A 15,263-nucleotide genomic window follows, 5' to 3' on the forward strand; every position below is an offset into this window, starting at 1 on the left:
CTGAAGAATCAACACAGATAATGAAAGGTTACAGAATAATTCCTTTCATTTTGTGAAAGTAGTTATTTTCCTTGATTTTTGTATGCTTCCTGCGTTTATCTTAATCTACGATGATGAAGATGAGTAATGTTAGGGAAAAAATAGTGTCATTATAAATTCTAAAAACCAAAATTCTTCAAATGCTACTTATGTAAAAAAGGACCAATTTAAATCAAATCATTAGCTTCTGCTTAAATTTTCAATTAGAAAAGTGTAATAATATGAATGTTTTATGTATTCATAGCTCTCATCTTCAAATTTAATCTTTCTTCCAGTTTTGCTGTTATTTCTCCCTTTCATAAATGTTGGTGTAATTATACCCATTTTCTCTTTAGAGGTGAATATACAATCACAGCTAGAAAATCCCCAGTATGTACTACAGTCTGGAACATGTAATAATCTCACAACTAGTAATGCTAAAACATGGCATGTTTTAGCATTACACCATAAATCAGAGATTGCCACATTTGAAGTGTAATTTTGTCCTGTTTTGCAAAATTTCTTGGCATTTTTTAAATAAATTCAGTGGAAAATGTATGATCTAGCTATGTACAACCACAGATGAGGAAAGAAATATCTTTCCCCAGTTACTAGCTAGAGTGACCCAAGAATGACCACAGGATGCTAAAGGGCAGTGACATGCATGTAGCTGATGGGATATCTGAGCTGCCTCGGGAATCCAAATGAGAACATATTTTTTGAGCAGAGGTTGTGGTCCAAATATTAAGGGGGGGCAGGGCGGGGAAACAACCTATGGCACAAGCTTGCAGAATGAGCAAGCCATTAGCAACAAGTGCTCTGTGGCTTTTTCAACATGGTTTGTTGTTTAAATCCTTCCGAGGGGGATTGTGCTTGGGAGGGACTAAGCTGAGAGGAGGAGAGCGAGCATCTGCAGTGAAATCTGGAGGAACAGTTCTGCCAACTCACACAGCATCTCCCAGTACCTGTCTCAAGTGCTTCTGCAGCTGCTGACAGGTAAATGATGGACTCCCACAAAATTGGGTGAACTTTTCTCCCAAAGCCTGTTTCTGTTTGAAAAAGAATGTTTTATTATTCATTCTGGTTTTGCTGTATATGCTTTAGGTATCATTTTAGCCCTTTCAGTGCAAACAAAAATCTGTAATGGAATTGGGGATAATTTCCTGGGAGTTCAAAATCCCGGAGTAATAGTTTAGACACAAAGAGGCTCCTTTACCCTTTAATTAATGTTGAAGCTTTTTATAGATGAGATCTTGATATCCACACCTCCCCACTGGACTGCCACAACAGGCTTGCTGGGACCTGTTATGACGTGACATCTGGGCTTGCTCTGAAATGATCAGGAGAGTATCTTTGCTGGATACCTTTCCAAGTGCGATGCAGCAGCCCAACATAGTGGCTGATGTCTCATTTGCACCACTGGAGTTCTCCTGGTAATTTAATTAAAATCAACACCTCCCTCACACTGATTTGGTTCCCGCTAATCAAAACTCTGAATTTATTCTAGTCAAGTTTTATCATCTTCTCAAATGGCACATATCCTGTACTGACATCTGGCAGCATTTGGCAACTCAATATAGACATCATGACTCTTTTTTGATTAAGAGAGCAATGTGTGGCACAGACTGCCCCAGGCTGCCAAAACCATCAACAAGGAGAAGTTATGGAAAAGTCTATGCAAGTGCAGAAAACCTATGTGACCTCTTAAACCTGTTGTTATTATTCAGGCTGGAGGCTGTGCCATTTAGAAACCCTACAGCCACCTGCAACTAGCTCAAGTAACCTTAATTCTTTAGAAAATAGGGTGGGAAGCTACAGTGGGGTGAAGAAAAGCCTTGGGAATGTGACTGTGAGGCATCCCAGGGAGAAGTGGTGGTACCCCAGCATGCAGGGATGATTCACTGGGGCTGGAGCTGCTAGGTCACCCTCCCCTGCATCTGGTCCTCCTGATCTGCCCTGCTGTGTACCCATGGTAGCTGAGTACAGTGTAGCCCCCTGCACTGTCAGCATCTGAATACAGGCACTAGTATTATAGGTAAAAGCTACAGTATGGGTGAGATCTAAAATTTACACTGGGTCAATGTGTTTTTATAGTTCAGGCCCCTTGATGCTACTCCCTAAGCAATGTTGAAGGGGCTTCCCTAATCATTCAGTGACACACTCTTGGGCTTCAAACATGCTTTTGCTGCTAGCGAAGCAGGAGTTTGTGGTGTGTCTATACTGAGATAATAAATTTATCTTGAGCAAGGTCCTATGTGATTATCCCAGTTATGTCTGCTGCCTCTTTCTAATTAAACTTGCAATGTGCTCACTGATTTGCTTGCACGAGCTGTAGTGATATATTAATGTGATTACGTTACAAGTTTAAAAACAACTGTGAGGACTTGCCTTTAGGTATAGCACCACTAGTTTATGAAGGTGAAAAGAACAGTGTAAATGTAGACCAGTGCTCTGACTCGTAGCAACCTTTACCGGAATACAGACGGGTACTTCCAAGATTTCCTGTGAGGAGTTTGAGAAAAGGAAACAAGGGTGTTGCAACTTCTAAGAGATTGCACTGCCCTTGTCACAACATAGGTTGTGCAAGTAAGTGAGTAAGAGAACTACTATAGGCTAGAAATTTCCATAGTTATGCACTTCATGGTGCAATTATCGCCTGTTGCTTTTGCTGTGTGTTATTGCTGACTGGCTCAGTAATTGCTGTTGGGGTGGACATAAGAAGGTAGGCTTGAGGAAAAAGAGATGCAGAAGACTGTAATGGTCGTGGTACAGAACTAACAAAGGGTTTATGGCTGCAGGGCTGTTAACAGGATTTAAATCAAGCCTTTTATTCGAGACCATCTGCTAAGATTTGCACCTCTTTACTGTACTGAAAATATCCCAGTAGAGAGAAAAGGAGCAGGTCCTGAACTTGTGAGGTGCTTTCAGACTCTCAGCAATAGCAAAGGCTCTGTAAATAGGGCACGTTGGCCCCTGCCTCCTGTTTTTTCATCTTAGCACAGCCCATGAACAAAGTTACTCCTTAAAAAGCAGCTTAGAGAAAAGGAAGCCTGGCCTCTGTATTTTGTCCTATTTTTTATATATTTCTTTAGAACAAAAGGAGCATAAGGCTAAGGCCAAAACTGCTTTCAGACGCAAACCTACAGATTGCAGGTGTGGGCAGAGTTTAGCCTAAAATAACTGGAGACAAAAGAAAGCAAAAAGCTGCTTAAAAATGTAATGTCAGCAGGAGAAAATAGGCCCTGTGGGACACTGGTTTTCTAAAGCCTTGTTCTGTAATCAACATAGCTCATTACTGTAGCTGTGCATGATGTTGCAAATGGCATTTGGATGAACGCATTTTGTCTTTCCATCGTGCTCGCTAGTTAACAAATTGTCTGCCCAAATTGCTGAACCATGCGTATTGTGTCAAAGAAGAGGAAAGAAGCAGATTCCCTTTGTCAGGCTGGACAGCCTGTGCCAAACCCTCAGTCAGTGTTTTTCAACCTTCTTCTGTTCAGACCCCTATGAACTCTCCTGGGGAGGTACAGGACTTTGTATAGATGCCTCTTCCCCCTGCAGTGATAATCATATTGCTTTCCTTTCCCTCCCAACCTACAGCATACACCTGACTGTAAGGTCTGTAGGCCACATTTTGGAAAACAGTCTCCCAAGCAATTGAACTATGTGCATTTGGAATTTCACTTCGTCCTTTAAAAAAACAAAACAAAACAACAAAACAGAAGTAGTAGCTTTCTCACAATATATCAGCCCACTCCCTAAATAGTACTGCTACTGTTGCAATGAGTAGAATCATAAACTCATAGAATAGTTTGGGTTGGAAGAGACCTTCAAAGGTCATCTAGTCCAGCCCCCTGCCATGAGCAGGGACATCTTTAACCAGATCAGGTTGCTCAGAGCCCCATCCAGCCTGGCCTGGAATGTCTCCAGAGATGGGGCATCTACCACCTCTCTGGGCAACCTGGGCCAATGTTTCACCACCCATATTGTCAAAAATGTCTTCCTCATGTCTAGCCTGAATCTCCCCTCCTTTAGTTTAAACCGTTACCCCACATCTTATCGTAACAGGCCCTGCTAAAAAATCTGTCCCCATCTTTCTTGTAGGCCCCTTTTAAGTACTGAAAGGCCGCAATAAGGTGTCCCTGGAGCCTTCTCTTCATGGGACAATCCATGGGACAAAACAAGATTACAGAAGAAAGTGACCACATATCTGAGATCAGCCAACAGCATATGACCACACATCACATCACAAGGCACATCACAAGTTCTGGCTCCCAACTGAATTCACTTTGGAATCTTAACATGGGATTATAGGTAACTGGACCTCTGCACTTTCCTGTAATAGATCTTTCAAAATGTTCAGGGGGAAACAAGACATTGTAAGCTGTAAGATGTTGTACAGGCCTTGTTTTGAGGCACGATGCAGGCTGAGGGTGCAGTCTTGCAGGCTGAAACTACATTATGCCTTCTAGACATAAGAAGGTTTATGGGCCATTTTTGCCCTATTCTGATTGTGGGCTTTCCAGTATAATGCCACCTGTATTAGAGCAGTTATTAGAGCAATAAAGCAGATTAATCAGGAGTTACGTTACTGCATACTTCTCTCAGACTTTCCAGCTGTTCAGTTCTATTCACTGTTCCATTAATTGGACTTGTCAGGGGAAATGAAAAAGGTCCCACATTACTTCTTATGTCTGGAAAACTCCCCTTAACTGGCTGTGGGGCTGTTGTGTCTCCTTTCTGACATCCAGAAGCACAGAGAGAGGCCAAGGAGATGTTCAAATTGCACTTCAGTCTCACTTGAGGATGAGGAAGAAATTAAAAGCAGAATGAGATTATAAATGATATCCCAAACTTAAAGGAAAAAGATGACTGAAAGAGGGCTGACTTTGGGATTTGAATATCTTTTATTTAATATGTAATTTTTTTGTGGTGAAACACAAGTTGCCCAGAGAGGCTGTGGAGTCTCCATCCTTAGAGATATACAAAACTCAACTGGACGCAATGCTGGACAATCTGCTTTGGGTGGACCAGATTGCCTCTGGAGGTCCCTTCCAACGACAGTCACTCTGTGATTCTGTGGTTCTGTGATTTAGATGTTTATTTCTCCATTTTTCTGGAGGGAAGAATGAGCTGGAAGAACAAAAGTGAAAGTTAACAAAAGCTTTCTGTTTTTCAGCCTAATAGTGTTAACTTCTACTAACTTTTCTAACCATTGTCAACCTTGTCAACGTGAGCAATCCCATTAGCTGGGCTGGATTTTATCAACACCAAACATAATTCTTCAGCACATCCAGGTTACCTCTGAGGTTTCCCTTAGTGTGGAAATAGGGGGCCAAGGAAGAAGCACTGATGCACGCTCTGGTTCTGTCTCTCCACGGGGTCAGGATTTGGCCAAAGTGTGCATCTCACCCAGGACCTAGGAAATCCTGCTGGGATGTTTTATGCAGATTTTTCATGCATGAATGAGGAAGATGTCATGTACTCACAAAGAAATGTGTGTGGGAAGAGGTTTAGTATCCATGCTGAACAGCTGCTCATATTTAAGAAAAAGACAGGACAAGGTTTTAAATGGAACCTGTGCATAATGCAGGTTAGCCCACACAGAAGGTATGTATGTGTTTTTAAGGCTGAGATTTAGAAGTCCTGGGCCTCAGGCTCTTTGGCTACATCCATGAACAGACACACTGCTTCTTCTATCATTTAAGGCACCCTGTTACCCAGTGCAATTTTCATCATCAGGTTAGGCATCTGAAGATGATGTCCATAAGCAGAGCTGGCTCAAGGCACAGGCAAAACAGGCAAATTACTGGGTTAGAGCTTGCTGGGGAACAGCTGACCCCCTCCCATCTCTTTTTACCTGCCCATGCCCTCCCAAAATTTCACAGAATACTACTAGCACAGCTCTCTCCCTCTGCTTGTGCTGCTAAATGTAATTTCACATTTCTGAGGTGATGAAACTCAGTTTTGCGTGACAGCTGAGAGTCCCTAAGCTGGCTCTGGAGACAGGTTGAACCAGCTCAGAAAGGGGTCTGCTCAGCATGAGGAGGAGGAGGAGAACTATGTGTCCAGGGCCAGGAGTGGGGAGAGGATGCAGCCTGAAACAAACCTTTCAGTGGTAGAGCCACTCAGATCAAAGTTTAACTTCACCTATAGATCGATGCTGATCTCTTCCTGGTGAGTGCTTACTCAGGAGTTAGATCAGGCTTTACAAAAGTGTTTAAGGCTAGGCGCAGTAAAGGGCTGAGGTTTCTAAAGTTTTAGGCAGCACTTAAGCATGGAAGTGCAAGACTGCAGTTCTGAATAGACTTGATACTTGGTTCCCTAACCCAGGAGATTCCCAGGCTTCAGACATATGTTACTTTTTCTCTTCAGAATTATTCAGTGGCCTCTACTCATGCTCCATTGAGGTCTGCTCCCTTCCTGAGGGGATGGGCAGGGATTCCTCACTCACTATATTCTCGTAGTCCGAGATTCCCGCAGAAGCAAAATCCCTAAACCGGTGGTGGGAGAAGTGCCTCCTTCCTCAGAGAAAACACCTTTGTCTGAGATGCAGAAAACCTGCTAGTAGAAATGATGGCCTCACATAGCAACTCATGCTGTTAAAACACTATTAAATGCCAAGAGCTGCCTTAATCCAGTTTATGGTCTGATATTCTTATGGCACACATTTCCCGTGTCTGAATTGTGTGTGTTACAGAGGAGACAGATCTAGTAAAGAAGCGTGGTTGGGGGCGGGGAATAAAAAGGAAAAACAAAGCACAAACAAACAAAAGGTTATTTAAGATAAAATAGCCTTTGCCATCCTGGAATCTAGTACTGGGTTGATCAGTCTCCCATCCATGGCCTACTGTGGTTCTCCAAGGTCAGTTTGACACACCCGGTGATATCTTCCCTCCTCTCCATTCTACCTAATGTAAGTCACTCAAAGGCACTCAGTTTCTATCCGGTAATAAAACATCACATCTATCAGTTTTGCACATGACGTGCATGTGGAAGAAAAAGTCCTATCACACGTGTACCAGCAGTTCGTAGTACACTTAGTCAGAGGAAAGTTGAAAGTGAAGAAAAAGGAACATTTCTAGGCAGAGGAGGAAATGGGCAGGACAAGATGAGCAAGAAAAAGGGCCTAATATTTCTTCCCCCACCCCAGACACACGTATATAAACAGAAAGAAAGTGATTTCTCCTGCTCGTTGGCTGCTACTTGTTTGCTGCATCTCTCTGGGACCACACACCATCTCTCCAAGATGTGGGCAAAGGTACTGTCTTGTTTCTTTGCACTGTAAGATAAACTTTTCTGTTTAAGCTTTTGTATCCTCACTCCATACGTTTCAGTAGGCGTGTATCACACCATGGGATACATGGTTCACCTGCTTTAAATTACTTCTGTACCTCAAGATAATACTGCTTTAGTACAAAGCTGGGTGAGAACTTACTTGAAATCATGGGTAAAGTTCCAGTCACCATGGCCAGAAAAGAGAAATCAAATTGCAACAATGCAATGAAAAGCTACTGGCGTAGTGGGAGTGAGCCTGTATCATAATTAGAAAGGAGAGAGCAGCACAGTTTGTCTGTTAACTTAGCAAAACAGAGACCGAGGGGAAATATCATCACTCTGTGTGGACATGTGCAGGGGAGTAGAGGAAAGGGAAGGATAAGGAGAAATTGAATGGGACAATTTCCAAAGAGAGAAAAGAGCTATATTCTGTAATGCAAATATATAAAAAAGCAAGTGTGTATATAGACTGGTTGTAAATAACATATGCCTCTACAGAGAGAAATTCTAATGGCTGGAGAAATGAAGTTCTAGATTAGTTTCTGATAGAGATATTAACAGCAGCTAAGAGCTCCAGCTAAGAAGCAGCAGTCTGACTTTGCATAATGGGTCAATGCCCAATGGGAAAGCAAAAGAAAATTAGAGATATAATTCCCAGATCAGCAGGAGCCAGGAAAAAGGAGCCACTGCTTTTCAAAGAGGTGAGAGAGATCTTGTCTTGGAGAAAAGCTGGGAGTCCAGCTGGTCATGAATTCAATGGGAGCCAGGAGCAGCAAATGCAAGGTAGGGCTGCCAAGTCCCATCTCCCACTGAGCTGCAAGCTCAACAAGGTTTGGGATGGTAATTCTGCTATTCAGGGAGATCAAATCTTGACCCTTTGTGTGGTAGAGGCTGCTCTGGATTGAAATGACAATTCCCCATTGATTTCAATAGCAATGAGAAAGTGCTATAGAAAGCCAGATGATTTTTGGTTCTATTTGTTTTATATATGTGTGTGTGTAGTTATAGAGATAGAGATAGAGAGAGAGAGAGAGAGGGATGAATGGATAGATAGATAGATAGATAGATAGATAGATAGACAGACAGACAGACACAGATATCTTGCAAAGTCACATCACCTGCAGTGCTTACCCTCAAGGATGCAAGTCAGGGAGGAAGCAGCAGAAATACAGAACAGACAAGGACACTGATGAAAGTATAACTAAACTATAAATAACACTGTGGCATTTCTGGGAATAAAAAAAGGAAGAAATCAAACCTTAGTTTTGCTGATGCAACTCGTGTAAGCAGAGGCAGGGTAACAGAAATGGCCAGCATGCTGAGCAATAGCTCAAAACTGAAAGTAAAAACAAAACAAAACAAACCAAACAAAAAACAGGAAAAAAAAATAATGTTTTTTTTTTAAAAAAGGTTTTTTTAAATAAAGAGAAATGTTTACTTCTTTTTTTTCTTTTTTTTTTTTCCCCTCCCAGACAATTACGGGAAATTTTGCCGATGTGATTCATGGCTTGAATGCAAACCACTTGACAGACCAAGTCATTCAGAGAAGCAAGCGAATGATTCTGGATACTCTTGGAGTGGGGCTTCTGGGTACGAGCACTGAGGTCTGCCACAAAGTGACAGAGTACAGCAAGGTGAGGAGTCCACCATTCATGGCATACCCTAAGGTTTAGCTTTAAGAAAAGCAAGGGAAAATCCGTCTATAAGGGGAAGGTTTGTCATGGAGAAATTCTTTTGGGGCTGGGAAGAGAGACACAGTGTTCTTCCCACTGGTGATAGGGAAACTTCATTGCTCGGGTCACATTTAACTCTGGATGGGCAAAAGTCTATGTAACAGATTGTATGCTAAGACTCCCCACTGCAAACACAGTTAATTAAGAATCCCTTCCTTACTGTCACCTACGAGATTTTATTAAAAACATCAGCAATGCAAACATCACTTACTGCCCAACTTTCAAAAATACAGAACTGTCAAAGGGATGGAGAGTTAGTAGTGGGTTACTTCTAGTCCGTAAAACATAGTTGTTGTCTGAGGCATATTGGTCGTGTTTCTCCTCCAGTCATGTTCTCCTTAAACTAGAGGAGTACTTGGCCTTGAGGAGAAGTCTTCCCAACACAGGAGCTCATCAATGAGGAGGAGCTCAGCCCACTGTTTTATCAGTCAGACCTGTCTAGTTTGACTCAAGTTTAGGAGCTCTGTGTGCCAATAAGTCTCTTTGCACAAGAGATCCCCCCTTCTCAAACTGTGGTAGTTTGTGCCCTTTTATTTCATTCTGTAAAGATCTCTTCATTGGCTAAAAGATCTGCACAGCAAGAGGAAAAGAGCAGAGCCCTTTACAATGTGGGGACACCAGCATCAGGAGGCTGTGTGTCATCTACCCAGGGACTACTAAAATGTAGAAAATCAGAACTTTTAACTGGAGATCTTCCCCAAGGTAATGAGGGAACTGCCGATGGGTGGTGAGAAGCGACATCGAAAGTCAGAGGCTGTGTGGGGGAACTGAATGGCCAGGTGGATGGTGTTGGTCTACCCCCTGACGTCTGTTTGGGTGGAGAGGGACATAAACCAACGGGAAATGGAGTTTCTTGTCATACTTTCTGAAAGAACGATATTTTTCTGGTGAAAGGAAACAGTTGGGTCCTGAGAGCATACAATTTGATCTTGGTTACATCAGAGATACAGCGCACATTTATCTTGGGTTCAGACTTCAAATTAATTGATGTCAATTTGTTTCAGATCTACAGCTCAGAGATATCCAGTACCATCTGGGGCCACTTGGATTTTCGACTGCCTCCTCTGTATGCAGCTTTTGTGAATGGAGTCGCTGTAAGGGATACACTTTTATTTGCTCTTAAATCACACTAATTGATGCCATTCTTTCTCTAGAGAGAACAGAATGCTCTTAAAATCCTAGTTTACTTTATTCTTCTGCCTGAAGCCTCCTATAAAACTTTCCTAGACTGTTCTCCTAATGTGCTTCAACTGTCTTCCAGTGAGACCAAGCTCAAGGTATAATGTATATCTGATGCAACTCAACAGCACCCCTTATCTTTAATGTGGGATTTTGGACTCTTCAAGGTCAGAACTCTACAGCTTGTCACAAACTTTCTACAGCCACATTACAAAGAGATACTCTAGCTCTCACTGATTTCACTGGGATCCAAATTTCATGCCAACTGGCAAAGGATAGTTACAGAAAAACACAGACAGATGCACATACACATACGCATATAATATCACAAGGCAATTTAATCTTCAGTTACACAGTTGCAAAAGCTGGTTATATATTTTGGACACATACTTTCTCATTAAAGCAATAACTGATTCCCCAGACATTTGTCTAGATTCAGATTGAGGTTGAAATCATTTGAAACTGAAAGATGCACAAGAGGTGGGGTAGACAAATTTGGCAATTATGCTAAACTAGGGAAGGTGACCAACCAAGGGAATGGTAATATTAAACCTATCTAAATTAGTGTGACAACGAGATCAGAGGTCCAATTTGACACCTCGTTTCCAACGTAGAGAAAATTACCTTGGAAATGAGATCTGGTACCTCTCAGCTCCTATCAGCCTATGTGATATTCAAATCTGGCTGTCAGCATGTATATGATCATTTCAGTTTACATCCTGGTCACAGGTCAGTTCTAAGCGCTTATTGAAGACGCCGGGAATGCAGCTTACTGGGTATCAGCAACAATTTTCCTTATCCTGCACTACAGGGCATCTTCCCAGCTGGCAGCAAAGTTTTCCAAGGCAGGGACTGAGTTTTCTTCTCTCTATTCAGAAGCACAGTCCTCAGAAGTGCATATTCCCAGTATTACGGGGCAAGATCTGAGCACTGGGGAGCCTGACCATCTTCCCAGTTTGCTATGAAGTAAGACACAGGTGAACAGGTGTAAACGTTCAGCTTTTGAGGCATTATTATGTTATTAAAAATGCTGTTTGTGATGCTCTCAATTCTTTGGGGGTTCTTAAAACTTTGGGGGGTGGTTCCAGCAAGCAATACGTTGCAAAAACTGACGGCATTGCTGGGAGCAGTTTGCTTCCAGAACATCAGCTGTATGCCATGCTGGAACAGCCCAAAATATTACCAAGCAGCTGGGCTCTGAGCATGAGAAAGAGGAGGCACCTCTCTCAATACTCCCAAGGGCTAAGCAGCTCATCCCAGTTTTAACACTTTGGCTTTCCCCTACTCCCAGCAAGCCTAGGGAGTCTGGTTCCTCATGTGACAAATCTTGTTCCAACGTGCTGAAAATTCAGGCTAAGGACCCATGTACATTTGCAGGCCTGTGTCTGTGGATGGTTGCACTAGGGAAGTTGTTCTGATGATACAGCTTTCAATTAGCAGCATGGATTCTACAGCTTTAATGGTGTGAGCACTAACGGCAGCATCAGTTGCTGCACTGGAGAAGTAATTTCATTATGTTTATATACTGGTTTGGGGAAGTGAAAATTCACTGTTCATATGGTAGACCTAGAACTGCTGCTTTAATCATACCAGTCTACTTAGATAAGCAAAAGCTTAGTGTAGGAAAGAAGAACCACTGTCATACTGGTTTTAGACTGGTGCAACTTGAATTAGAGTTGTATTCCTCTGAAGCAAGATTTGCATTGCATTGCCACTTCTCACAGATCCTTATTGGTAGTAAAGGTCTTTAAAAGAAACTTCTAAAGTTTTGCTTTCTAAGGAAAATCTAGTTCTTCAACCCTTTTTTATACGAGTTATAGTAGTTTCATTTGACTGAGCCAATCTTGTCAGAGTTTATTTCTGATGACAAGTCTGGTCTTCTCTTTCCATTAGGTACACTCCATGGATTTTGACGACACGTGGCATCCAGCCACACACCCGTCTGGTGCTGTGCTCCCTGCAGTGATTGCACTCTCGGAGGCCTTTCCCCAGAAGAAAAAGATCTCAGGTCTCGATCTGCTCTTAGCTTTCAACGTGGGAATCGAAGTGCAAGGCAGGCTGCTGCGCTTTTCGGGTGAAGCCAGGAATATTCCAAAAAGGTATACAGAAATGCTTCAAGTATAAAGTTGTGTGGAAGGTTTTATTTCTCAGTGTTAATACACTTAATTAAATGCAAGTTAAAATACAGCTGGCCACAATCAATCATATTTTCTGTTGTATGTCTGGAAATTTAGGAAAGGTTCATCTTAAACATGAAAACACATGACTCCTTATGGGTTAGCTAATAGTGTATGTAGGGAATTCATGTGACTTTTTGAAATATAGTAATCAAGAGATCTTGTTTTCTCAGGTTTCACCCACCAACTGTGGTTGGTACAATGGGGAGTGCAGCAGCTTGTGCTAAACTGCTTGCTCTTGACCGTCTGAAATGTAAGAACAGCTTGGCTATCGCTGCCTCCTATGCAGGTGCCCCACTGGCTAACGCAGCAACCCAAACGAAGCCCCTCCACGTTGGCAATGCTGCCAAGCATGGCCTGGAAGCAGCCTGCTTAGCATCCCAGGGCCTCCAAGGAAACAAACAGATCTTGGACATGGAGTCAGGGATAGGTGCCTTTTATACAGATTACAACCCACAGACTCTACCAACCTTGCAGTCCTATCCCTGGCTGTTGGACCAACAAGACGTGGCCATCAAACGCTTTCCTGCTCATCTTGGAACGCACTGGGTGGCTGATGCAGCATCTTCTGTTAGGAGGAAGCTTATGGAGAGCAGTGGCAACTTGCTCCCCCTTGATAAAATTGAGAAAGTCATTCTCAAAGTCCCAGAGGTCAAATATGTGAACAGACCCAGCCCTACCTCAGAGCATGAGGCTCGACACTCCTTTCAGTTTGTCGCATGCTCTGCTTTGCTGGATGGCAGCATGTCGGTCCAGTCCTTCACCAGTGAGAACATTCACCGTCCAGCTTTACGGGAGCTCCTCTGCAAAACACAGCTGGAACACCCTGCTGATAATGCACCCAGCTTTGAGAGCCTTTACTGCGAAGTGAGTGTCACACTTCAGGATGGCAACGCCATCAGCGACCGCTGCGACACGTTCTATGGACACTGGAGGAAACCTCTGAAAAAGGAAGACTTGGAGGAAAAGTTCCAGTCCAATGCCTCCAGCGTTCTGCCTGCAGAAGCCACAGAAGCCATCATAGAGACGGTGTACAATCTGGAAAAAATAGAGAACTGTTCAGTACTAAGCATGTTTTTATCAGGACAATCAGCTAGAGTGCTTTCAGAGAAGCTGCACTTCCTTTGAATGTTCCAACTGACAGCTGCTCACAAAGCAAACACAAAATTCAGGACAAACTCCTATTTGTAACTCAACCACTTTTAAATTGGACTCCTGCAACAGAAGAGCCATGCTCAGTCCAATATTGTGTGTTTTGGCTTAGTAAATAATTTAGCGATTACGTGCACGGCTCAGTCAGGCTCAACAGAAGATCTTCTGCTGGAACAGTCGACTTCAATTATGTTTATACCTCTAGAGGCAGAGCACAGCTTGCGTGTGACACAAAAAATACCCCACTCTTCTGCCAAAAGAAGTCTGTATGTTCTGTTTCTGCTAAATAACTCCATAAAGGAAATCCAGATTCTGGAGGAGTATGGAAATGCTGTCTCTGTGAGAAACATTGCTGTGAGAAGGACAGAGAACAAAAGCCTTTAAATATGCTTTTCTGTAGATTTAGCTCTAGAGCCTCCTTGAAGAGGCCACCTGCTACGTCAGAGCTTTGACGTTTGTGCTAAAATAAACATGGCATACATACAGAGCAGTAGCACTTGATACTCTGCAAGACGTCAGGCTTTGCTGCGAGGACTGGTCTTGCATCGACAAGGTAAAATAAACCTTAGTGCCCTTCCTGGTCACTCCAGCTGCAGAGCAAGAGGGACAACTTACCACTCCTCGTCACAAAGTGCAATATTTCTCGGTTCCATCTTCTGGCTGCTCTGTGGCACAGGTTTATTCCTGCTGTATTCCCGCTCCAGTTACAAGGTGCTCACTCAACAAGACACGATTAGAGCTAATTAGCGATGACAGGTCTAGATTACTTAAAGCATTGCGAAGCATGAGCTACAGTAGTTATGACTGACAGAGACCTGTGAGCTCCAGAATGATGCTTATGCTGAGACAATTAAGTCCACACTATCAACTTATCTTGGTAACGAATTATGGGAGTTTTTAGTTCCTTTAGCAGAATAAAGCCTTGCCAGGTTGTGTTCCCACGAGAGGCTGATGACCTTTGCTCACACTTGAAAGATCAAAGCGCATGTTCTAACATATATAAAATGTACCTTCCTTAGGGCGTTAACATACGTACACAAAAAAAAACAAACCAAAACAAAACAACTCCACAAAATAAAGTTAATTCATTTTATTAAACCTCAAATTATTTACTAGAGAGAAAGCTGTGTCCTTCCCACAATGTGTTCACCTGCACTTAAGCCTCTTGACTCTTGGTTTATGAAGTCAGTCTATCTAGGGGGGCTTTGCAGTCATTTCAGAAGGCCGCTAGTTATACTTGCTTAGAGACTTACAAAGGAAAAAAAAAAAGACATTATTTTATTTTTAGAAAGCAGAATTTAATTACTTGCCTATACTGAAGGTATACAGACTCATATACAGCTATGTTATCTGCAGTTATAGCTAGGTAATATTAATAACAAATGTGAATTAGTGATAATCATTAGTGATGTGATAAAAATCTCATTGAATGAGGAGGATTCCTGCTATTGCCAGGTAGACCAAAAGACCTGACCATGAGGCCTACTAGAAAGTTGACATTAGATTAATAATGGATGAGATATCTAGCAGTAATTAACTTTCAATTGTAGAACAAAACCTACCCTGGAATTGAGAAGTCAGCCATGGACAGTTGATTATCTAGTGATTGTTACCAAATTTCATGGATGTGCTTAACCTAAAGTAAACTTTGCTCACTATAATATCATTTTAATCCAAAACCACACCTCCTCATCAAAGGCTACTCACCTGCAGAAGACCCCTACTC

General features: G+C 42.4%; 1 protein-coding gene across 2 annotated transcripts; it reads left to right on the forward strand.

The window, feature by feature from the left end:
- Positions 1 to 872: 872 nt before the first annotated feature.
- On the forward strand, positions 873 to 13,686 carry ACOD1 (aconitate decarboxylase 1). 2 transcript variants are annotated; one of them, XM_065056321.1, is made up of 5 exons: positions 873 to 1,014; positions 8,769 to 8,930; positions 10,034 to 10,123; positions 12,102 to 12,307; positions 12,559 to 13,686. In XM_065056321.1, the coding sequence occupies exons 2-5, from the start codon at positions 8,853 to 8,855 to the stop codon at positions 13,511 to 13,513; spliced, it is 1,329 nt and encodes a 442-aa protein (XP_064912393.1). In that variant the 5' UTR covers positions 873 to 1,014; positions 8,769 to 8,852; the 3' UTR covers positions 13,514 to 13,686. The 2 variants fall into 2 exon arrangements, with proteins under 2 accessions (XP_064912393.1, XP_005501830.2); XM_005501773.3 differs by lacking the exon at positions 873 to 1,014 and adding an exon at positions 7,073 to 7,279.
- Positions 13,687 to 15,263: the final 1,577 nt, after the last annotated feature.

This window comes from Columba livia, chromosome 1, assembly GCF_036013475.1.
Source record: "Columba livia isolate bColLiv1 breed racing homer chromosome 1, bColLiv1.pat.W.v2, whole genome shotgun sequence".
NCBI classification, from domain to species: domain Eukaryota; kingdom Metazoa; phylum Chordata; class Aves; order Columbiformes; family Columbidae; genus Columba; species Columba livia.

Bases quoted from the DNA above. Each gene is read 5' to 3' on its own strand.
- ACOD1 (XM_005501773.3), top strand. From the start codon at position 7,130: ATGAGCAAGAAAAAGGGCCTAATATTTCTTCCCCCACCCCAGACACAC. The intron at 7,280-8,768 runs GTACTGTCTTGT...TTCCCCTCCCAG, and splicing joins TCTCCAAGATGTGGGCAAAG to ACAATTACGGGAAATTTTGC. The intron at 10,124-12,101 runs GTAAGGGATACA...TCTTTCCATTAG, and splicing joins CTTTTGTGAATGGAGTCGCT to GTACACTCCATGGATTTTGA.